At 44.5% G+C, this 25,427-nt stretch overlaps 1 protein-coding gene across 1 annotated transcript in view; it reads left to right on the top strand.

The window, feature by feature from the left end:
* Positions 1-878: 878 nt before the first annotated feature.
* Positions 879-25,427, top strand: part of IFT81 (intraflagellar transport 81) — a 50,029-nt gene continuing 25,480 nt past the window's right edge. Inside the window, exons 1-9 of the mRNA XM_056859341.1 lie at positions 879-1,027; positions 3,723-3,826; positions 5,018-5,198; positions 7,831-7,920; positions 10,141-10,206; positions 10,529-10,639; positions 11,203-11,287; positions 20,372-20,535; positions 25,102-25,197. Of these exons, the coding sequence (XP_056715319.1) occupies positions 884-1,027; positions 3,723-3,826; positions 5,018-5,198; positions 7,831-7,920; positions 10,141-10,206; positions 10,529-10,639; positions 11,203-11,287; positions 20,372-20,535; positions 25,102-25,197 (1,041 nt within the window). The 5' untranslated portion in view covers positions 879-883. The remainder of the gene's footprint in view (positions 1,028-3,722; positions 3,827-5,017; positions 5,199-7,830; positions 7,921-10,140; positions 10,207-10,528; positions 10,640-11,202; positions 11,288-20,371; positions 20,536-25,101; positions 25,198-25,427) is intronic.

The following is a 25,427-nucleotide window of genomic DNA, read 5'->3' as shown; positions in this document are numbered from 1 at the left end:
ACATTCTTGTTCTTGGGTAACGTAGTGCCATCAACGTGCGAGGTGGTTTACGGGCCAGCGTGGTGTAGTGGTTAAAAGCAGTGGTTTGGAGTGGAGGGGTCTGCTCTGGAGAAATGGGGTTGATTCCCCACTCCTCCCCACGAGCGGCGGAGGCTGATCTGGTGAACTGGATTTGTTTCCTCGCTCCTCCGCATGAAGCCAGCTGGGTGACCTTGGGCCAGTCACAGCTCTCTCAGCCCACCTATCTCCCAGGGTGTCTGTTGTGGGGAAGGGAAGGTGATTGTAAGCCCGTTTGATTCTTCCTTAAGCGGGAGCGAAAGTCGCCACAGAAAAACAAGCTCTTCTTCTAATATCAGTAAAACGAAACTAAAAGTTCCTGCTGTGAAGAACCTATACACTGAATTTTGTCCCAGGGCAATGAAGAGAAAGAGGAAAGGAAAAGGCTGAGGTAACCAGCAATGCATATGCACCAGGGTTGTGTAGGTAAAGAAAGAACTCACCATTTTCTTTCCCTCTCTCTTGCAGTCAGAGGAGGTGTTGTAGCCAAGATGGTCTAGTATTTTTATTTGCATTAATGTATGGTTTGCCTTTCTCACTGGGACATGAGGAGTATTACAGTCACTATTTGTATGCATTTATTGGCTGTAGAGGGTGGTTGCTACAACACACAAAGGCTTAAATTCTCAGACCTAAAAATGAAGCTAAAGCGTACAGTCTTTGGTTGAGCTGTTATTCTGCTATTCTGCAACCTCTTCAATTCTCTGTGTGGACCATTTTTATAAGTGTGTTTATTGTTTTCACAAAGAAGCATAGATTCCTTTGCATTGTTCCATAAAGCTGCTTTCCCTCTCTTTCTCATAGGACCACTCTTGGCGGTGTCAAGATGAGTGACCAACTTAAGTTCATCGTTGAGAAGCTCAATAAGGAGCCCTTTAAGAAGAACTTCAATCTAATCACCTTTGACTCCTTGGAGTCCACGCAGCTGCTACAGTTACTCAGTGATGTTCTGGGGGAGATTGACACAAAGGTAAGGGGTGAACTTTTAAGATGTTGAAATGTGGGTGTTAGAAAGCTGGCTACTTAACAGTCTCATCCTCTCAGCTGGCTAGCACAGGATTCTAAGCCCATACTTAGAGCCAACGTGGTGTTAAGAGTAGTGGTTTGGAGTAGTGCTCTAATCTGGAGAACTGGGTTTGATTCCCTGGTCCTCCACATGACCAGTGGATGCTAATCTGGTGAACCGGGTTGGTTTCCCCACTCCTCCACACGAAGCCAGCTGGCTGACCTTGGGCTAGTCACAGCTCTCTTAGAGCTCTCTCAGCCCCACCTACCTCACAAGGTGTCTGTTGTGGGGAGGGAAGGTTTTTGTAAGTTGGTTTGATTCTTCCTTAAGTGGTAGAGAAAGTTGGCATATAAAAACCAACTTCTTCTAAGAACACTTATTAAGGAGTGAATCCCATTGAACAAAGCAGGATTCATTTCTGTTAAGTCCGCGTGGGGAGGACACATGAGGTCGAGACTGAGTTCCAACAACAACGCTTTATTGTATTGAAGAACAGAACTGAAGAAGACAGTGCAAACAGCCCTGCTTATATGCCCCCCTGGCCGCCCATGGCCACTCCCCCCCTGATCCGTGATAGGGGGCGAACAACCCCGGGTCGTCAATGGCGTGTGCCGGCTTAGGGCCAATGGCGCGTTATGGTTTGGGCCAATGGCTCATGCAGGGTTTAGGATCCTTCATCCCAGACTCAAGTTCCTAAGTTTCCCCCTGCATATCGCCTAACTATGTACATACATAACAATTTCCACGTAAAGGCCATAAGGAAGACTAGCAAAAGATGCATGGAGTATGTTGGAGTTGTGGCCTCCATCTCGCTGTCTCCCAGTCCCTCATTCAAATCCTGTGGTGAAGATAGGCATAATAGAAAAAGGTGTTGGCTGGTCCGAAGGTAGTGGTTTATAGCAATTGATTGTTCACAGTTGGCTATGTTAAAAAGATTCCAAACCGTAGAGGTTGAGCTGAAAAATGCTAAAATTACAAATATATAAATTTTAATAAGGTGCTCATTCAAGTTAAAAACATAAGGCCTCTATGCGAAATGCGTCTTGTCCTTTTTTGGATCCTACTTTGGTCAATGTAAGATTGTAATCACAAGTGTTCATGTTTGTATACACTGAATGTGAAAGTCTTGCCTATGCTAGAGGCTTTATGTTTTTAACTTGAATGTGCACCTTATTAAAATTTATATATTTGTAATTTTAGTATTTTTCAGCTCAACCTCTTTGGTTTGGAATCCAGTACTCTGGTTGAGTTCCATTTGGTTCCCCCCCGCTTTTCGTTGTTATGTTAAAAAGATGTCACAGTGTGCCCCTCAGCCTCATGGGAGAACTCAGTTTCCCTTTGCTCAGCTTAAAGCAGGCACACATACCAACAAATCTAACACTGGTTCAGCTGTTAATCTGCCCCCATGTTGTTGGTGGGTACGACTTTTTAAAAGTGTAATTTGTTAACTGTTTGGCCCTTTCTGTTAAGTGTAACTTGTAATGAACCTGTATTTAAACAAAAAGCTTTTTTGAAAGTGTAATTGGTTTAATTACCTTGCTTAAAAAAAAAGCAGACAACTGTTCTAAGAGTCAGGGTAGGAACTGTTTTGGTGATGTCATGGAGGGAGGGGGCAGTCAGTTGGTACTGTGCTTCTGTGCCAGCGAGCAGAGCCATTTTTTTTTCAGATGTCACCTCAGTAAAAGAGAGTACCTTTAGACTGAATGCTGCAAAGGTACTTCCCATGTAGTCCCCATGTTCTGAAAATGTTGCATGGTCTTGGCCCTTAAAACAAAAATGCCTGAGTACCTAATGCATTGGCAGCTTCTCTCTCTCTCTGTTTTGTAAACCTCCTCTGGCTCAGAAATGTACATGGCCATAAAAAGCAGGCCTGCCATCTTGCACTGACATCCTCTTGCATCACCAGATGTCCCAGCGAACCATAAAGCTGTCCTGTTGCAGTAGGTGGATTGTGTCTGCGGAGGAAAACACTGTCCGTTCAGCAAAGCCAATAGTTTGATTTTCTGTCAGATTTGATTTAGTAAAAGCTGGGGGTGGTTTTTGTCAGGATCTCGGCAGTTGTTAGCTTGAGGTATCTTGCTCTGCATAACTCTCTCCTCATCCCCAGGTACTTATATGCCCCGTCTGAAGAAGTTTGGCCCCTGCCTGTTCCTTTTTAATTCCCCCAGCATGCTCATCCCGCCCTCCCCCAAAAACAAAAATTCCTTGAAATCTTAGGAACAGAATGATGGAAAGATCTTATGCATGTTTACTCTGAAGTATGTCTTTCTGAGGTCAATGGAAAGTACTTTGAAAGTAAATCTGAATGGTATCAGGCTATAGGGAATGCATGTTTACTTTGTGATTTTTGGCCAGTGCAACTCTTAATTTTTTTTCTTGCACAGAGTGTGCCTAGTCCCTCCTCACACCTACAAATTTTTTAAAAAATCCTGCTGTTTAATAGTACCCCCTCTCTCTTCAAGAATTACTTCTGTATTTTGTATACTTTGTGTGTTGCAATTGATGAACAGCCCATTGAAATCAATAAAATGGCTTAAATTCGTGGCCAGGGAAGAGACAATCTGCATTAAGCCTGCCTACGCTCATTAATGTAGCCTTGTTTTAAGTGTGCAACAAAGTTGTCATATTAATTATACTGGGTTATTTTTAAACTTTTCAGCATGTTGTTGACATTAGAGAAGAGTCGCCAGAGCAGACTGCTAAACGGATGTTGAGCCTTCTCGGTATTCTGAAATATAAACCTCCAGGAGGTACTAGTGACTTGTAAGTATTTATGTTCTGTTGATGGCAGTGAAATGTAGCCAGTACTGAAGTAATTTGAACCTGTAAAAATACATATCTGTGAAGTCTCAATTTTATCCCTTGTACAAGCATCCTGCTGTTAACATTTGTGTCGTGCCTTATAGCAGTAACTTGTTTGCTTGCTTGTACGAAATTATTTCTCATGACCAGCTAATTGCTTGATGCATCTTTGCTTTTGGCTGAACTTAGGTTTCAGAGTGTGCTGCTAGTCAGCTTAGAACTGGATGTAGCAGTGGCGACACCCCAGGTTTAATGTGGCGACTGAAAGCATGTTTTCTGTGGACTTCCCCACAGCTGTGTTCCTTTGTACATCTATCAGAAAGCTTCACTAAGATCCAGGGGGCTTCCTTCTGAGTAAACATGACCAAGATTACCTTGCATTTTGTTCTTGCCGGAGCATGCTGCTACAGTTCGCTTGTTTCTTCATCAGCTCTGTGTGTATCTTGCATTGGGCACTAGAGGGTGCTACTGTTTTAACTATGGTTGAGCGTCAGTGGTCCCACTCCGGTACTGTCAGGGCACTGTGGGGACTCCTTGGTATAATCTTGCTGCAGGGCAGATACAGCCACACGTAACGTGGAAATGGCTGGCTGTGTCAGCCAACCACATGATGAACCTGAGGCATGTTGCTTTCTCCCTGCTTCCCCCCCCCCTCCAGTTGCCTACCGTTCCAGGGGCACGGTGGAATTGGGTTCATTGTGCAGCACTGTACTACAGACAGCCCTTGCCAGTGCTTCCCATGACCATGGACGGAGCCGCTGTGCAGAGAGATTACCATTGGGGGAGGCTCTTCTAAGCTTTTGGTTGTCTGAAGCCCCCCACCCAGGATCAACAAAAGTGACTGAAGAAGGATAGGGCTGGAGAAAGGAGCAGTGAGGTGGCAGCAAGAGGGACCTGTTTGGGAAGGGTGTGTATGTGTGTCTGAGATGGTGCATTTTGTGGGAGGCCTAGGGAGGCAAGCACCATCTTCCCTGCTGCGCTCTATGATCAGAAGAGGCTATAAAGTGGTACATGAATAAGGACTGTTGTTAATTCTGAGCTTTCTAATAGGCACTCGGGGGGAAAGCGGTAAGAACCGCTTAGGTTTGTCCCGAACCTCCTTCCTCCGATTTGAAATGCCTTGATAGAGCCTGATGCTCTGCTTTCATTTAGGAGCACGTTCCGCCAAGGCTTAGTTACTGGAAGCAAGCCTGTGATTCATCCTGTCTTGCATTGGCTCCTTCAGCGGACAAACGAGCTCAAGAAAAGAGCCTATCTGGCACGCTTCCTAATCAGAGTGGATGTGCCAATGGAGTTCCTTCAGGATGATACAGTGGCTGATACTAACAGACAGGTAGAGTTTTCGATATATTGGTTACCCTGGCACTGTTGTAAGTACTAATGTAAGTAAAAACAGGGAGAGTTCATTGCCAGATCTCCTTGATGCGATATATACCTACTACGGACCAGAAGAGTCATGCAAGCAGTATATTAGGTGACACCTTTTTGATTGAATTCCTAAAGATGATCAGAGCAAAGCTCAACCAGACTGACCACTTATATATACCCATTCAAGCTTGTTAGATTATGGCATGCTCTGAGCCTTGGGTAGTTATATGCACTTGGACATACATACTTCCTACACTGGCTACTGACAGCATTATAACAGCAATAATCAGCACGCAGTCCTGTCATTGTTGTCTCCCTCCCAGATCCTTTTGTGTAACTCCCAAATGTCTTGAATTGTTACCGACAAGAGTGGTCCTTGGGGTTTATTGGTACAAAGACAATTGATGCTTCACAGAAGTCTAGCCCACCCTAGACCACATCATATCTAGAGTATAAAATGGCAGCACACCTGTTGTGTGGCCCCAGTGGGGCATCGGGGGCATTCATGGGCCTGACAGAGTAAAATAAGGTCTGTGGCCTGCACTAAGTTAATATGTCCTAAAGTTTGCGATGTAATTTTCTTCTGTAGGGGCTTGTTAACATAAGATGTGATTCATCCAATGCTAAGCATTTTTAAGTTCTCTTGATTTCTTTGGGAAAGTTGAGCATGAATTTAAAACTTTCCCATTGAAATCAGTTTAACTTTAAAGTGTTTAGCTTTTGCTGGATCGTCTCAGTAATTTTTAAGTGTTCCCATTTCCATGATGTGGATCGATTAGGGTTTTAAAACGGTTAAAAACAGGGTTGCCAACCTCCAGGTGAGACCTGGAGTTCTCCCAGAATTACATCTGATCTCCAGACTATAGAGGTTAGTTCCCTTGGAGAAAATGGCAGCTTCAGAGGGTGGATCATATCCCTTCTGAGCTCCCTCCTCTCCCCAAACTCCATCCTCCCCAGGTTCTACCTCCAGATCTCCAGGAATTTGAAACCCGGAGTTGGTGACCCTAGTTAAGTGCAGCCACCTGCAAATCTCCCATTCATGGTGTTGAATGGAGACCACCCATAGGCCTCCCATCTAAGACTCTAGTTGTGGGGAGGAGGGAATGTTGCAGATTAAAGATTGGGATTTTGCTAGTGCCTGGCAGGATCCTTCCTCAGACAACCTGAGCATGTCCAGCTGCGTGCCATCAATGGGTATGTATGTGTGGATGCCTTTTTAAAAATAAAAAGGTCTTTAGTACCACACCTATCTTCTGGGGTTAGGATCTGCCCTTTAAGATCCAAAGGAAAACACAAGCGTGCTGAGGCGGCGGGTGTTTTTTTGTCTAGCATTTTACATTTTCCTTTTTCAGTTTTGTATCTTGTAATCCCCCACCCTCCAAGAGAGCATAAGGAGACAAAGCTTCTGCGAGCAGGTTTGTATCCTCTGATCAGAGGCCTGTTTTTATTTGTGTTTCACAGAAATATTCCCTTAGTGCAGCCACCTGAATCAGAAGGGCACCTCAGCTTTGGTGGGGAGGGGTGTTATCTTTTTTGACTTGTACTGTTTTGCTGATTAAATCACCTCCTCAAAAGCTGCTACTTGCTCTCAGGGTGGGAAATATAGAGGAAATAAAGAGGAAGAGAGGATATTATGCCCCCTCTTCTGTGGCCTCAGCCCCCAGTTGAGGAACATACCCCCACCCCTGGTGACTGCTCTTCTTACAGAACTTTTCTAGTTTGGCCTTCTGTTGCAACTGAAAACTCTTGTTTTCTGATTGATTCCTGATACACAGAGTAGAATATGTTGATAATTCCATTCCTTCAAATAAGTAAATATTAGTGATTGAATGGTTTTATAGTTGTTAATTTCAAATTACCAGGCAGGGTTTTCAAAAATAAAATATAAAGCCAGTGTGATTTGTTAATATTTATGACATACTTTGTAGCTATATATTAGTTTTTCTCATGCATTCAGTTACAACCTTTCATGGAAATCTTACTTTTCCATGTTTACATAATACTCCATATTGTTCTAAGAGTCTGGAGAGGCATAGATGTTAAAAAAATAAATTTTCTCCCTGTTGACAATAGCCAAATTTGTAATTAAAATAACTAAACAAAAACTGTAGTTAAAGAAAGGAATGCAACTTGTATGTTTGTTCAGTGTGTGCCATTCCTAATTTGTATAAAGATACAACTCTCCATTTTCCATTATGTAAAATGCACGCCAATAATCCACTGGCTTGTTCAAAATAGAAACTGTAATAATAAACCACCATTAAACAATACCGGCTTGCAAAATTGTTTTAACAGTGGTAAATATCAACATATATCTGATTGTTTCTATGTACAATATTTTATGATCAGATCAATTATTTTGGTCATTGTTCGCTGCAAATATTTATTTTGTGCATTTTTGTCCAGGGTTCCTTAATACAGAGCAAGCCAGGCTCTGTAGCTTCTAGGCTGTGGCTTGCAAACCCAATTAACTACGAGGTTGTCATTCACCCTGTGGTTCGCTCACCAACCAGGTCACTGAATGTAATTGATAAAACAAAACCAGGCTGAGATGCTACAGTCCTGCCGGCATATATAGAAGTTCTCTTTTTTCACAGTATGAAGAGCTGGTGGAAGCCTTCAAAAACCTCCATAAGGAATGTGAACAGCTCAAGACGTCTGGTTTCTCAACTGCAGAAATACGAAGGGTAAAACAGAAAAATAGCCAAGGTTCAGTGTAGTTACTTTATGTGTGTGTTTGTTTTTAACAGTGTTGAATTGGTAACATGACCAATGTGAACTGGCAGTAGATAGGAAAATGGATCCATCAGAGATCCATTTTAAAAATGCCAAAATATTTTCCAGTTTCTGTTCTCCTTGGGCCATCTGTGATGCCTTCACTCTTCAGGTCCGTCCTGTTCATTAAATACCTGGCCCAGTGTGCGAGTTGGGAAACGGAGCAGGAAACCCAAAGTCCAGCCTTGCGTGGTACCTGCTGCAGTGAGGCTCCCAAGCCACGAGGACTGGGCTTAGCTGTGGATTTCTCACGTAGCATTGTGTGACGACTTGCAGGCCATGCTCGAAAAAAAGAACATGAGCACAAAGTCCCCGACTTTTCTGATAAAAGCACCCACACATGCTCATGCTTGACCCTGCCATTCCCACAAACATTTGTAGGCTGAAACAGAATAGAGGCCATTAAGTACTTTGACTTTGAGTGCAATCCTGAAGGGGGGGTAGATCAGCGCAGCTGGGAGCAGCAGAGCTCGCCTCCTCCTCAGACACTTCCCAGCCGCCACAGAGACAAAAAAGAGGTTTAAAAAATAAAAACACTAAAAAAAGGGAAAACTCCCCATTGAACAAAGTGAGGTTGCGACACCAAAAAAGGCGACGTAGCCCCGCTGCAGCTCAAGGGGGTGTTCCCGGGGCGAACAGGGTTAGGAAGATACCCAAAAGAAGCTCCGCCTTCAGGAACACACCCCCAGCACATATCTTTCAACACAAGGGTGACGTTCCCTGCATCTTGTTGCTGACAGATGGCTGCATTTTGGACCAGCAGACAGTTTGTAAAGGCAGCTCCACATAGATCACATTACAGTAATCGAACCCTGGCCAGATTACAATTTTGAAAGCCTTAGCTGGTGTTCAGCTGATTAAGGTCCTACATGCCACAGAGGAGATCTGCATCTTCAATTATAGGCCAGGATCCAGCAGGCTAGGAACAAGCTACAAACCTGCATCTTCAGAGGGGATTGCAGCCTTAGGGGAGGGGCCGTGGCTCAGTGGTAGAGCATCTGCATGCAGAAGGTCCCAGGTTCAATCCCCTGCATCCCCAGTTAAAGGGAGCAGGCAAGTAGGTGATGTCAAAGACCTCCGCCTGAGACCCTGGAGAGCCACTGCTGGTCTGAGTAGACAATACTGACTTTGATGGACCAAGTGTCTGATTCAGTATAAGGCAGCTTCATGTGTTCATGTGCAGCCCCCTCCAGGACAAGCTGACTCCTTAGTCCTCAAGCAGCTTTGTATTTGACCATCATCACCTCAGTCTTGTCTGGGCTGAGCTTCAGTTTATTGGCCCTCATCCTTCCCATTACATTCTCCAGGTTTCTGTTCAGGGCTTATCTGTCCTATGGAGGTGTCTCTGAGGATGCTGAGATATTTCTGACATCTTGGTGCAGTTTTTTCTTCTTACTACTTTGAAGCATCAACCTGTTCTGCTGAATTTAAATGTGCCTGTTGAACATGTTGGCTTGTTTATTTACTTCTTTCATATCCTACTTTTCTCCCCAGTGGGGCCCCCAAAGTGGCCTACAGCATTCTCCCCTTCTCCATTTTATGTGAAGTAGTTTAGGCTGAGAGTGTGTGACTGGTCCAGCGTCACCCAGCAAGCTTGCATGGAGAGTGTAGATTCGAAATCAGGTCACCCAGATCCTAGTCCCACACTCCACCCAAATGTACCATGCTGGCAGTCAATATGTTGATATAATTACTGAGTTGAGGATAAGAGGTGGCGTGACTGGAATCCATAGAGTTGGTTTTTATATGCCGACTTTCTCTCCCACTTAAGGAAGAATCAAACTGGCTTACAATCACCTTCCCTTCCCCTCCCCACAACACACACCCTGTGAGGTAGGTGGGGTTGAGAGAGTGTGACTAGCCCAAGGCCACCCAGCTGGCTTCATGTGTAGGAGGGGGGAAACAGATCCAGTTCACCAGATTAGCATCCGCCACTCATGTGGAGGAGTGGGGAATTAAACCCGGCTCTCCAGATCAGAGTCCACCACTCCAAACCACCATTCTTAACCACTATACCACTCTGGCTCCCGGACACGAATATCAAAACATCCTTAAATTTTGGAGATTCCAATTTTGTAGAAAAATAACAGTCTGGCCCAGATCCTCAAAATTATTGTTGTTCTGCTTTCTAGGATATCACTGCCATGGAGGAAGAGAAGGATCAACTGCTCAAAAGAGTGGAGCGTCTTAAGAAGCGGGTAAATGAGAGAAGCAGAGCTGTAGCAGACGAGTGTGATCATCCTTGGCTGGCACGTTTGTCTGGGGAATGCAAACAAGGCTGACGATTAGCATGCCACACGTCTGGGGAAAGATTCAGATGGCTAACTGGAGGAAAAGGAATCTTCCCTGGGAAGCAGTCCAAAGTGTTTAAAGACCTTCCGCCCAGCTCTCCAGTGTCGGCTCGAAGAAGGGTCACGTACGGGAGGGAAGCATGGCGTGAATCTGTGAGACACACAATCGCACCCTTTCATTTCTCAGCTATGTGACGGGTAACTTGCGCCGCTTATCCTTTTGCTGTAGGTGGAGACGGTGCAAAATCACCAGCGGATGCTTGAGGTAGCGAGGCAGCTGCGAGTAGAGAAAGAGAGAGAAGAATCTCTTGCCCAGCAGAAGCAGGAGCAGAAAAACCAGGTACCCAAAAGAAAGCACATCTGTTAAGCAAAGATATAAAAATTGCTTGGGAGGAAAAAAACCCAGTGCTGGTGTCTTGGGTAACAGCACACCTATTTCATTGAGGTATATAGCTGTTATTTATATGAATTTTTAGGTTAGGTTAGGATTCAGGGGTATCAAGGATGGATACCTTTATGTACCAAATACTGTGGACAAAATGGGGGATGGCTGCCATCTTCACTCCCTGAAAGCGTTTTGACAGAAATGGAGAGGACAATGGGACCCCCAGAAACAGTGAGAATCAAGAGGGGTGCCCCATTGTATTAAACCTATTCTAGGTTGGCTCAACAGAATAACAGGTTGCAGTAGCTTCTCGTTGGAATTATTTCTTATTACTTCCATTAATGGCTGAAGAACGAGGACACGATCCACTGAGAATTTGTGTGTGCTTTCAGTCCTTTTAGTTGGTCCTACATTGAAGTTACCAATGGGTCCCTTTTTTTTTCTATTTTGGCTGTTGTTGTTTGAGTGTATGTTTCCCAAGAATGAGCTTATAAATAGATCCATGCATATTTTCTAAGCTTTTTCATGCAGAGCAGAGGCTGCAGAGAGTCCAACTCCAGCTCAAGGATATGCGTCATGCAGCTGTAGATTCCAAGCCAGAAAGTAAGTAGGAGTTCTAAAACGTGTTTGTGTTTTTTTCCCCTCCTCTCTTCTTTTCTGGTGCCAAAAACCACTGAAGACTTTTAAAAAGAGGAAATTTAGATTTTCTTTTTTACATGTTCTGCTTGACACTTCTGAAATTCTGGATGATTTTTTTAAAAGACCTGAACTCCAAAATATTCATAACTAATTACTTTGTTATTATTAAAAATTGTTGCTATCCTTTGGATCCTCATCGCCAACTGAACTGAAGCCAGAATTTGGAAAACTGTGTTTGTTCACATTTCTCTCTTGTTATCCTTGTGTCTCCTCCGGGGTGTTCATCCATCTTGTTGATTATTTTGTTTATTTAAGTAATTCATTCATTTAGATATTTATTTAATTCATTTATATCCTGCCTTTCTCCCCAATGGGAACCCACAGCACTTTGCATCAGTCTCCTCTCCTCCATTTTATCCTCACAAAAACCCTGTGAGGTAGATTAGGCTGAGAGTGTGTGACTGGTCCAAGTCTCACCCAGTGAGCCTCCATGCCAGAGTGGGGATTCGAACCTGGTTGTCACAGATCCTGATCCAACACTCTAACCACTACACCACGCTGGTTCTCTAGCTGCTTTATCTGATTCCTGCTTTATCTGATTCTCAGTGACTACTAAGAGTTCTGTGCCCCTGCGGCTTGCTCAGTAACCACCAAGCTGAGTATTGTTTTTTGGGTTGGTTATTTCCCCCCCCCCTTTTGTTAACCAAGTCATACCTGGGGTGTCCTCTGTGTATTTCCGGAAAAAACCCCCATCTTGTCTTGTGGGTGGCCTGTTGTGTTCATGATTGGCATGAACCTCTCTTGCTTTTCTTTGAGCCATAGTGCTGATGGATTGGGATGGGACGGAGTGAAATGAGTGTGCAGTTTCTACTGTGTTGTCTTTCTTTAAACCCACGATATAGCTTGTTGCTATTTTGGAAAGTGACTACTAATAGGAAAAACATGAACTGTTTCCTTTCTCTGGACGATAAGTCCTTCTTCTTTGCTGATGAATCTCCCTTCAGCTAAAACGCAAACCACTGGTACTTAAGATGACACCAGAATGCTTTTAATTGCTTCATCCTTGCCCCTGTCCCAAGTCTTGTTTTCTTCACCAGCACCCAGCTGCAAAAGAGAAGACTTGGTTTCACAAACACTGAGGATAATAAGCAAGAAAAATAATGGAAGGGGTCCAGTTCGTGGTACCAACTGGTGATTGATGCCCTACCAGTTCAGGGTTAGATGTGGTCCTTGTAAGAAGCCATTCTGCATTTCAGGTTATTGTGATGAGACAGCCAACAAGCCGGTTTTCTACAGGCAGGGAGATTTGACTTTAGGGCACTGGCAAAGAAGCAAACTGCTTGTACTACACTGTGGTTTTTTCTGTCTGCTGCTTCCCCCTTTCCCCCGTGCATTAGTTGTTGATATGCAGCAGCAAGCAGATTTCCTTGTGGCAGCTTAAAAGCTAATTGCTTTATTATAGCCTGCTGTTTCATAGTCAAGTGTCCTGTGTCTGGTGAAGCAGGCTCACAAACTCCCAGCTCTTTTGGGCTGCATTCAGACATCAAGATAAACTGTGTTTTATAACTCCACAAGGAAAAGAGATAGAAACGTTTTAGAATGGAAGCTGGGAACTAGTACATTCTTGCAATAGACTGCTGTAAGCCTAAAATGATATGGCGATACCCAATTTTTAAAAAGCAGACCTCCAGTGTGGGGAGGGGAATGATGACTGGGGCAGGGAAAATGGAACTGATGCAATTGGGATGGGGAGCAATCTACACTTTCCCATCTACCCAGCACCCATCTCAACTTTGCTGCAATCTTTCCAAAAAGATCAGAGCAAAGCAGTATTTGGAAAGAAACACTAGAAGTGGGGGAAACCCAGAAGGTGCATGAAAGGACCACAGTGCTTGAGGGGCAGGGGGAGTATGAGAAGAATCCACATACTAGCAACATCCAAGCTGAGGCAAACAGCCTGTGTGAAAGACCTCTCTGGGGCCCCAATCCTGAGTTTCTCAAAGTAATGCAAGAGGAAAGAGTGTTTGTAGGAGAGAATTGTCAGCAGGCTTCTTAAAGTTTCTTCCTTTCAGATCCCCCGTCCCTGATTGGGTTTATATCCAACTTCAGAGCCCAACTGGGAAAAGTTTTGTTAAAATGTTCAGGATGGAGGGGTATTTACATAGAGAGGAATAAGTGGGTAGGAGGGAAATGAAGCTATACTTCCACCCTGCATTAAAGCACTATGCATGGTATGGAGAGAGTGGACAGGGAGACGCTTTTCTCCCTCTCATAATACTAGAACATGGGGTCATCTGCTGAAGCTGGAGGGTGAGAGATTCAAAACAGATGAAATCTTCACACAATGCACAGTTAAATTGTGGAACTCCCTGCCCCAGGATGTCGGGATGGCTGCCAACTTACAAGGCTTTAAGAGGGGAGTGGACATGTTCATAGAGGAGAGGGCTATTCATGGCCACTAGTCAAAATGGATACTAGTCATGATGCAGACCTATTCTTTCCAGGATCAGATGAGCATGCCTATTATATTAGGTGCTTTGGAACACAAGCAGGATGGTGCTGCTGCAGTCGTCTTGTTTGTGGGCTTCCTAGAGGCATCTGGTGGCCACTGAGTGATCAGACTGCTGGACTTGATGGACCTTGGTCTGATCCAGCATGGCCTTTCTTATGTAAGGAGAGAATATACAGGAGGAAGGAAAGAGGTAATAGTGTAGAAAGAGGGATGCAGGCGAAAGTGAGGTCCCCCAGCAAGTGTTTCCCACTGCATAAATGGTCCTGGCGCAGCTGATACCGTATAACTGAGTCAGAAATTTCCTGGGGAGCGTCTGCCGAGGGAGGGAAAGCTAAAGACGGGAGCAGATAAAAGTAGGTTGGCTGGTGGGTGGGAAGGAGAGAAGGAAGCAGGAAAATGGGAGAAGCTATGGGGGCTTTTACGGGAAAAGGAAATAATGGGGAGGGGGAAATGAGATTAGAACATAAGAAAGGCCCTGCTGGATCAGACCAAGGCCCATCAAGTCCAGCAGTCTGTTCACACAGTGGCCAACCAGGTGCCTCTAGGAAGCCACAAACAAGACGACTGCAGCAGCATCATCCTGCCTGTGTTCCACTGCACCCAAAATAATAGGCATGCTCCTCTGATACTAGAGAGAATAGGTATGCAGCATGACTAGTATCCATTCTAATAGCCATGAATACCCCTCTCCTCCATGAATATGTCCACTCCCCTCTTAAAGCCCTCCAGGCTGGCAGCCATCACCACATCCTGGGGCAGGGAGTTCCACAATTTAACTATGTGTTGTGTGAAAAAATACTTCCTTTTATCTGTTTTGAATCTCTCGCCCTCCAGCTTTAGCAGATGACCCCGTGTTCTAGTATTAATGGGAGAGGGAGAAAAACCTCTCCCTGTCCACTCTCTCCAAACCATGCATAATTTTATAGACCTCTATCATGTCTCCCCTTAGCCGCCTTCTTTCAAAGCTAAACATCCCTAAGCATCCTAACCACTCCCCATAGAACAGTTGCTCTAGTCCCCTATCATTTTGGTTGCTCTTTTCTGCACCTTCTCAAGCTCTGTAATATCCTTTTGTAGGTGTGGTGACCAGAACTGTACACAGTATTCCAAGTGTGATCTCACCATAGATTTGTACAAGGGCAGTATGATATCAGCAGTTTTATTTTCTATTCCTCATCTAATTATGGCCAGCATGAAATTTGGCTTTTTTACAGCAGCCGCACACTGGGTTGACGTCTTCATTGAGCTATCCACTACCACCCCAAGATCCCTTTCTTGGTCTGTCGCTGCCAGCACAGATCCCATCAGTGTATATGTGAAGTTGGGATTTTTTGCCTCAATATGCATCACTTTACACTTACATTGAATCTTATTTGCCATTTTAATGCCCATTCTTCCAGTATGCAGAGATCCTTCTGGAGCTCTTCACAGTCCGATTTTGTTTTAATCACCCTAAATAATTTGGTGTCATCTGCAAACTTGGCTACTTCACTGTTTAACCCCAACTCCAGGTCATTGATGAACAGGTTGAAAAGCACTGGTCCCAACACAGATCCCTGAGGCACCCCACTGCTCACATTCCGCCATTGTGAGAACTGACCATTGATTCCTACTTTCTGCTTCCTATTTTTCAGCCAGCTTTCAATCCATAAGAGGACTTGTCCTCTTATCCCATGACTATGAAGTTTGCTTAGCAGGCTTTGGTGGGGGACTTTTGTCAAAAGCCTTTTGGAAATCCAAATACACAATATCCACAGGCTCATTCCTGTCCACATGCTTATTGACACTTTCAAAAAACTCTAATAGGTTAGTAAGACAGGACCTACCCTTACAGAAGCCATGCTGGGTTTTGCCCAGCAGACCTTGCCCTTCTATATGCTTGATAATTCTATCTTTAATAATGCTTTCCACTAATTTACCCGGAACAGACGTTAAGCTAACTGGCCTGTAATTTCCTGGGTCCCCCCTGGAACCTTTTTAATAAATGGGTGTTACATTGGCCATTCTCCAGTCCTCTGGTACAGAGGCTGATCGAAGGGACATATTACATGTCTTTGTTAGAAGTTCAGCAATTTCCCATTTGAGCTCTTGAAGAACCCTAGGATGAATACCGTCTGGTCCCCGTGTCTTGTTAGTTTGCAGTTTGTCTAGACGTTCTAGGACTTCCTGCCTTGTTACCACTATTTGCCTCAGTTCCTCATTTTCCCCTCTCCAAAATCTCTGTTCAGGAGAAGGAATCTGCCCTGTATCTTCAACAGTGAAGACAGATGAGAAGAATTCATTTAGTTTTTCAGCAATTGCTTTATCCTCAGAGTTCCTTTACTCCCATTGTCATCCAATGGTCCAACCGCTTCCTTAGCTGGTTTCCTACTCCTAATATACTTAAATAATTTCTTATTGTTTGTTTTGATGTGTTTAGCAATAAGCGCCTCAAAAACTTTTTTTGCTTCTGTTCGCCTTGTTTGGTCAAGCCTCTGAAGGAAGACTTTTTTCTCTAATTGCTTCCTTTACCTTACCCGTTAGCCATGGTGGTGACCTCTTGGACTTATTACTACCTTTCCTGACCTGCAGTATACAAGCTAGCTGAGCCTCTAGTAATGTGGAGTTGAGTAACCCCCAAGCCTTTTCAAGAGATTTAACCCTCTAAACCATTCCTTTCAACTTCCTCTTTACAGTTTTCTCATTTTAGAGAAGTTCCCTCTTTTAAAGTCAAAGGTAATTGTGTGAGATTTCCCAGTCACTTTCCCACTTGCATATAAATTAAATTTGATGCCATTGTGATCACTTTTGCCAACTGGCTCAACTACATCCACATCCCGCACTAAGTCACCGGCAGCACCACAGAGTATTAAATCCAGAATCGCCTCCCCTCTGGTTGGGTCTATGACCAACTGTTCAAGGGCACAGTCATTTAGGGTGTCTAAAAAAATTATCTCTTTGGCTTGACTGGAGCATACATTTATCCAATCAATATGAGGGAAGTTGAAGTCTCCCATTATTACTACTTCGTTACCTTTACATGCTTCCCTAATTTCATTCTCCATCTCAAGATCACCCTGAGCCATTTGGTCAGGGGGCCGATAGAACGTCCCCAGTACTAAATCTCCTTTGGGGCCCGGAATAGTCACCCATAAGGATTCTGTGGACGAGTCTGCCCTTTTTATGGTCTCTAGCTTATTAGACACTATGCCTTCCTTGATATACATAGCAACACCCCCTCCAATACGCCCTTCCCTGTCATTTCTATACAGTTTGTAACCAGGGATGACTGTATCCCACTGGTTCTCTCCCCTCCACCAGGTTTCTGTAATGCTCACTATAGCTATGTTTTCTCTTAAAACCATGCACTCTAATTCCCCCATTTTTGCTTGGAGGCTTCTAGCATTAGCATAGAAACACCTCCACATTGTTTATCTCTTTCGACTTGCCTGGCATGTGCCTTTGGGCATCATTCTTTTTCCATTCCTTTTCATGTCTAAGTAATTCCTATGTGGGCAATCTGAAGCAATTTTCCCTTTGTCCATATGCACTGAGTTTGCCCAAACCGGATGCTTCTCAGCTCCTGTCGGCTTTCCCTCCAGGTTCAGTTTAAAAGCTGCTCTGCCACCTTTTTTATATTACGCGCCAGCAGTCTGGTTCCATCCTGGTTCAAGTGGAGCCCATCCCTTTTGTATAGGCCCGGCTTGTCCCAAAATGTTGCCCAGTTCCTTACAAATCTAAAGCCCTCTTCCCTTCACCACCGTCTCATCCGTGCATTGAGACTCACCAACTGTGCCTGCCTAGCTGGTCCTGCACGTGGAACAGGTAGCATTTCTGAGAAAGCTATCTTGGAGGTCCTGGCTTTTAGTCTCCTGCCTAGAAACCTAAATTTGGATTCCAAGACCTCCAGACTACATTTCCCCATGTCGTTGGTGCCAACATGCACCACAACCACTGGCTCCTCCCCAGCACTATCTACCAGACTACCTATATGACAGGTAATGTCCGCAACCTTCTCACCAGGCAGTCAAGTCACCATGCGGTCCATGCACCCGCCAGAAACCCAGCTATCTACATTCCTAAGGATTGAATCCCCCACTACAAGAAGGCCCCCTCCCCTCTGAGGCATATCCTCGGTACGAGAGGATATCTGTTCATCCACCAAGGAAGAGGTCCCTTCTAAGGAACCACATCTCCCTACCTCAGTGAGATGGCCTCCTTCCCCAAGGGCTCCATCATCCGTGACTGGCAGGTTGCCATCACCTTGGGACTGGGATGTGACTATATCATCCCCGGAGTCCTTAGTCACCTCTCTGTCTGCCTGCCTCAGCTCCTCCAATTGAGCTTCCTTAGCCTCAAGGAAGTGAACTCGCTTCCTGAGAGCCAGGAGCTCCCTGCACCGAGCACACACCCATGACTTCTGTCCAGCAGGCAGATAATCATACATGGGACACTCCATGTATGATGTCCCCTGCAAGTCATTGCTATCCTCCGTTTGTGACATATAGTTATGCCCAAAGTTCTACTGCATTCAGTAGATTTCTGATTCGAGTCCAGTAGCACTTGGACTCCTTAAGGGAGCTTTGACCCTTGAAAGCTCATACCCCAAAAATCTGGTTGGTCTCTAAGATACTACCAGACTCAAATCTAGCTGTTCTACTGCAGGCCAACACTGCTACCTTCTAAAACTGTCTCTGAGCCTTGTTACTTTTCTCCCTCACAACAGCCCTGTGAGGTGGGCTAGGCTAAGAGTGGGGGACCAGCCCACAATCATCAAGGGAGCTTCCATGGCAGAGTGGAGATTTGAACTTGAGCCTCCCAGGATCTAGTCTGATATTCCAACCAGTATATTACACTGGACTTCTTGATGACATGGTGATGGCAGTGGGATTCCCCCCCCCCCACACACACACAAAGAAAAAACATCCTGCTGGGCTCTGGATCTTAAAAGCAAAGTGCCTTTGGAGTTGAGCAGTGCTGCCTTCATTTTTGAATAGGTGGGTGTACGTAAGCCTGCATCTTGGGGAAAGGAAAGAGATTCCATCTAGACACTAGGAAGAATTTTGTAACCGTTAGAGCTGTTCCTCAGTGGAACAGGCTTCCTCGGGTGGTGGTAAGCTCTCCTTCCCTGGAGGTTTTAAAGCAGCGGCTAGATGGCCATCTGTCAGCAATGCTGATTCTGTTACCTTAGACAGATCATGAGAGAGAGGGCATCTTGGTCATCTTCTGGGCATGGAGTGGGGGTCACTGGGGGTGTGGGTGGGTGGGTGGGGGAGGTAGTTGTGAATTTCCTGCATTGTGCAGGGGGTTGGACTAGATGACCCTGGTGGTCCTTTCCAACTCTGTGATTCTAAATCTCAGGCCTGGTGCAGATTCATGGTCCCGGTCTAGCAAGGCAGAACGGTACCTTAGCTCCTGCTTGTCTGAGCAAGCCACGGACTGGCTCTTCCTGAGCCTTCCGCGTAACAGTCTGGATGGAAAACATGATGAATAACTATTAATAGCTGTTCGCGTGTAAATATGCCATTGGCAAAAAAGTAACTCAAATAAGCTTTGGAGCCTGAGCCAAGAGTGCCATGCAGCTTATGGACGTGGTCATTCCATCGACCTTCAAGGAAAACTTTTTTAAAATGAAGATTCTGTAATTGGAAGCTCTCGAGCTCTCTGTGTTCTTTGCCCTCTGGCCTGAGAATCTGCAGAAGGCAGGAGGCTCTGAAGAAGTTCAATTAAGCTGCAAAAAAAAGAAAAGAAAAAAAAGTATTAGGTAACATCTTTCCCATGTGACTGTTATTGCAGAGTTTTGGAACATTTAACTCTCTGTGAAACCTCTAAGTAGGCTAGCTACCCGTTTTTTGTCTTTCCTGTTCCTTTGAGTGCACTGAATCAGTCCGTTTTCATGTTTTAACTTGCTCCTCTGGCTTCTGGCATCATCAGAAAGAGCTGGTGTGCTGGCCCTTTCAGTATTTCTTTCAAAGAGTTCTTTAAAAAAAAATATTTTTCCCCTGGCTTCTTTAGTGGTATTGAATGCTTGCATCTCTGTCTTGAGATCAGCGGTATCGATATTTCAGGTTTTCCTTGCATTGTATAGAATTTTTTTTAAATTTTATTTTATTTCTCTTGGCAAGTTCTTCCCCCTCTCCCCGGTGACTGCAAAGGAACATTCTCTTTAACCAGCTTTCTAAAATGCAGAAGCTGGCAAAAGGCCAGTGGCGAGATATCTCCTAAAGACTCCAGAGGTGCTTGTTTGATAGTCTCTGTTCTTCAGGAATTCTTCCTCAGGAGTGTTTGATGGCCATAATATGCCATCTTTGCATTGCTGAGTCGGAAGCAACGTGACGGCACTTACACACACACACATGCTACCAGGTTGTGTGTTTATACATGGAAAGTGCAAATTGCAAAGCAGGTCTAGACACATCTTATTAGTCGGCACAGAAATTATTGTAATTGGCTGCTAAATAGTTGGGGTTAAATTACAGTTATTACAGTATGAAACCAAATTGCCGTTCTCATTGCTGTGTTTAGATGTGTTGATGTGGTTTGTTTTATTTTCTTAGGCTTAATGAAGAGACTGGAAGAGGAGACAAAGTTCAATTCGTACTTGGTGTCTGAAAAATTTCCTAAAGAGCTGGAAACAAAGAAACAGTTATTGCACCTCTTGCAAAAAGTGGTTGCGGAGCCAGCGATGGGCCAGTCTGATCTCAACGAACTTGAAACCAAAGTAAGTTGATGGAGGAAATTCAGTCTCACAGTTAAGAGCTTCAAAAGCAAGTTGCTAATAGCACGTTATCTGCCAGTGGGCAATTGCTGAGTAACTTATTTTAGGACATCTTTACCATTTTCTTAATTGCTGAACTGTTCTGATGGTGTTCAGTTTGCACCATGTGGGGCTATTTGTGGAAGATCCTTTTTTGCATTCTGCTGAGTCATGGTAGAAGATGACACTTTGAACCCTGTAGACTAGAGGAGATAATTGCCTTTATTTGCACTGAGTTGCAGGACTGGAACTTCCTGTATCTTTTTTGCTGTGGGTGGGGGTGAGGAGAGCGTACCCACAATGCCAGCATCCGCGATGGGCCTTCCCTCACCATGTTCACTGCTTGTGGGAAGTCGACTCTGTTTGTGTGTGTGTGTGAGAGAGAGAGTGAGAGAGAGAGAGAGAATTGGTCATTGAGCCAGGCTTAAAATGTACCCTGATCATGCTTAACCTACTTTCACTTGGCCTGTTTCCAGATCATTTCTCCCTTTATAATACTTAATCAGGATGCCCATCAATATTCTATCTTCTGGTCTCTCCCTTAAACCAGAAGGGGAAAAAGATTTTTTTAAAAATCTTCTTCCTTTTTAAAGAAGCTCCAAGCTGCTCAGTAACCACTCGCCCCCTGGCACTGACATTATTCAAAGCTAATTAGGAAATTACATTACTCACTGCACAGAGAAGTTCCTTTTTTTCACACCCTCATATGTTGGAGTAGAGTCCCTTTGGGGCTTGCAAGAAGTGAAGAATTAGGCCCTGGGTGTCTGTTCAATAATGCAAATCACATTTATGCTCATTGTACAGTCAGCATCAGCGTGAGAGGCGCTGCAGACACACTTGGCTTTTTTTTCTTGTTTGGTTTTGCTTTGAATGGTAACATTGTGGCTAATTTGGCCATCAGAGCTGGTATACCAATTCACCTCCATATTGTGGCATTTCAGATGTTGACCCCTAGAGCTGTGACTAGTATATGTGATTGTAATGTATCTCTTGAATTGCAGATGGGGGAAGAGAATGAGACCTTGAAACTTTGTCATGTAAGAACATAAGAAAGGCCATGCTGGATCAGACCAAGGTCCAGCAGTCTGTTCACACAGTGGCCAACCAGGTGCCTCTAGGAAGCCCACAAGCAAGACAGCTGCAGCAGCATTATCCTGCCTGTGTTCCACAGCACCTGATATAATAGGCATGCTCCTCTGATCCTGGAGAGAAAAGCTATGCATCCTGACTAGTATCCATTTTTACTATTAGCCATGAATAGCCCTCTCCTCCATGAACATGTCCACTCTCCTCTTAAAGCCTTTCAAGTTGGCAGCCATCCCCACATCCTGGGGCAGGGAATTCCACAATTTAACTTTGCATTGTGTGAAGAAATACTTCCTTTTATCTGTTTTGAATCTCTCGCCCCCCAGCTTCAGATGTAGATGATGCTGGAACTGTTCCAGATCTGCTTTGACGTTTATGTCATAAAGTTATTGTGGGAAATGTATGAAGTAGCTAGGAGAAGCTGTGCAAGCCGGTAGTGGAAAGAGCCGTCAAGTTGCAGCCCCACTTATGACAACCCCCTGTGGTTTTCAAGCCAAGAGATGTTCAGAGGTGGTTTGCCCTTGCCTGCCTTTGCGTAGCAACCCAGGACTTCCTTGGTGATCTCCCATCCGTATATTAACAGGGGTAACCATGCTTGGTTTCCAAGATCTGACAAGATTGAGCTAGCCTGGGCCATCCAGGTCAGGGCCTTGCAAGCCTACCCACCCACCCAAAATTGATCCTGCGGGTGTCCTGACACACACAAGCACACAACCTTGTTAAAAAAAATGTACTCCCTCCTGCAGGTCCCAGGCACCCGTGTTGTCCAAGAGACTAATGTTACAATTCTTTCAAGACACAATAATTAATTTGGGTGTTCTGTAAGATAAAGAGGTTTTTGCTTTCAGAGAGCCGGTGTAGTGGTTAAGAGCGTCGGAGTAGGATCCAGGAGACCCAGGTTCAGTTCCCAGCTCTGCCATGGAAGTTTGTTGGTTGACTTTGGGCCAGTCACTTTCTTTCAGCCTAACTTTACCTAACAGGGTTGTTGTGAGGATAAAATGAAGTAAAGGAGAATGCTGTAAGCCACTGTTGGGGAGAAAGTCCCTGCTGGGGAGAAAGGTGGGGTATAAATGAATTAAATAAATAACAATAAATAAATTCCTGAATAATGATCATCCTGTCCAGCGTGTTGAGATGAAGGTTCCAGTTTTAAAACGGCGGTGGATGGCCCCAGTCCAGCTAAAGTGAATGCTGACTAAGCTTGTTGAAACCAAAAGAACAAATTATTCTCAGTTAGCTTATATCTTATAGCTTTCAAGGCAATTGAGTCACAACTGACTTGAGCTGAATCAGGCACTACTTGGGCACAGTGTCCTTTGGCTGCATGTTCTCTGAAGATGGTAGGGATTTTAAAACTAGGAACTAGTCTTTTAAGTCTTAAAATAGCTGTGTGAGTCAACCTTCAGAAACTTAATTTTAAAATCCTGCAAGCTTATGGTTGATCAACCCAATCTACTGTGTGTGAAAGCTCTCACAGAAAGGAGCTTTCGTGGCATCTTAGTGGGGCCAGCTCTGCACCCCTTGGCAGCTCCTGCCCCCATTAAAGCAAGTACACAGGCACTCGCAAATTGGGTGGGGGCTTTGTGTCTGCCCCCTCCCATCTCTCTACGATTGGATCACTTTAAATATCTCTAAGGCTCATCCAGTTTGATCCTTCATTTCTTGCAGCTGAAATCTTGGATTGATGCCAGTACTGTCCCTTTTCAGCTTGGTGGCACCGAAACCTGGCTTGTGTGCGTTGTGGATAAGGGTGGTGATCCTTTTCCGTATTTTTTTTTCATTTGAGGTGTCTCATTCTCTGATCCTCTGTTAATGATTCCAGGTTACTGTTTTGTGCTAATCGTGCTAAAGTAACATTTGCATGACTCAGGGTAACTGATCCCCTGTCATGCCTTGATTTAATATGTACCATTGTGTGCGTATGTTTTTTTCAAGGCCTTTTTTTGGTGCGTGCAACTGAACTATCTGAATGCCCTGAAATAGATCCTGGGGGTTATCCCAGGATAACTTTGGGTTTCCTGGGGATTATCCTGGGGCACCCATTTTGTATTCATGAACTGAAACTGCAAGCATCCGTTTGACACAATGTCCTTGTTCACGAAACACTAAAAGAATACAGAGTGCTTGCCTATTATATATAAACTCAAGGTCTTTTAAAGGGCTCAGTGCATCCCAGAGAAGGTTGTGCTGTGAAATGTCTGAAGGAGTTTCTGTGAGAGATTTTGCGGACATCATAGAGCTCAAGAGCATACTACCTTCTTTGGACTGATCCTTGTCTACCCAAGGGAAAGAAAAGAAAAACTCTTGTGGAGTTATATGTTGGCATGTTGTTAACGGGAAATCTTTTAGAGGAAAATAAAACCCCACAAGGCTTTGAAACAAGAGCAATTCACTTGGGAAGTCTGGATTATAATATGGGGTGCAAGTCTGAAAAGATTTATCTCAGTGCGGTGGTGAGCCATGGGTCACTCATAACTGGGAATAGCTGCCTGATTAGTAAGCCCCAGTGAAGCTGGAGATGTTTGGGAAAGTTGGTTTGCCCTAGTTTGTGGGCACCCTTGGATGAGTGTCTTGATTTGTAGCCAGCCGTCCCCTCAAGGGCTCAGAGCAAAGAAAGGCTTAAGGTTCACAGTGAAAGGCTAACAGATAGACTCTGCTCACAGAAAGGGAAGGAGACTTTTAACATACTCATCTTACTAGAAACTGTGTATGTGGGGTTGTAAGGGAGGGAGGGAAAAGTCCCAGATTTCACTAGCAAGTGTAATAGATTTTCCCATGCATTTTCTTTGCCAGCTACCTCACAGAGAAGTCAGAGTATTGTCTATTCTGACTGGCAGCAGCTCTCTACTGCTCTCTCCTCTCATACCTGATACCTTTTTTTGGGGGGGTGCAAGGGATTGACTTTGGGGCCTTCAACATGTATAGCAAGTGATTTGCCTCTGAACAATGGCTCCCTCCCTTTATCTTGGCAGATCTGGGTAGTATTGAGGTATGGGTATACTCCTGGACTCCTTACCTCTAGACAAAAAACAGCTACGATTTCCTCTCACTAGCCTAGGCTAAGGTGCTGCTGGACTTGAATCTATCCTAGGCTAATTTGTCAGATGGCTGTTTCTGAAAGAATCAGACCTAAAAGCCTCAGTAACACATTTTTTGGTAACATCCAGGCTGGACTACCTAGATCAGGCTTTTTGGGGCAGCCCTTGAAGGCAGTCCAAAAGCTTCAGCGAGGGCAAAGTGGAACAATGAGAGTTTTGACCAGGGTTTCCCAGAATAAACACACACTGCCAGTACTCTGCCAGCAACACTAACTGTCTATGTGTTTGGGGGGGGTGACATCCAATGTGCAGGTTTCGAGATTGAAAATCTTAACATGGTTTGTGTCTAGGGTACTTAAAGGATTTCTCAGACTTCAGATATATCTCCTGTTTTCCCTTATTCCAGATCAGTGAGGTCAATGCACAAATCAATCAGCTGATTGAGAAGAGGATGATGAAGTATGAACCAATCGATAGCAAATTTTCAATGTACCGGCAGCAGGTAAGAATGATGTTCTTGACAAGCAACAAACGAGGAAACTGATTGTGTGAGCCCCAAATGATTTCCAGCATCCTGCTTTATACATGTCTATAAAAATGTGTGTGTGTAAGTGTGAAGGGGCCGTTGAAATCAGCGGTCAAAGTGTTTGTTGATGCATAAAAAATGTGGGTTTTGCTTTGTGACTGTGACCCGAAGCCTGTTAATTTAGTGAGTGGTGTGTTGCAAGGTTA

The sequence above is a fragment of the Euleptes europaea genome, chromosome 13 (assembly GCF_029931775.1).
Source record: "Euleptes europaea isolate rEulEur1 chromosome 13, rEulEur1.hap1, whole genome shotgun sequence".
NCBI lineage: Eukaryota > Metazoa > Chordata > Lepidosauria > Squamata > Sphaerodactylidae > Euleptes > Euleptes europaea.
This window is presented reverse-complemented; position numbering and strand designations above follow the sequence as displayed.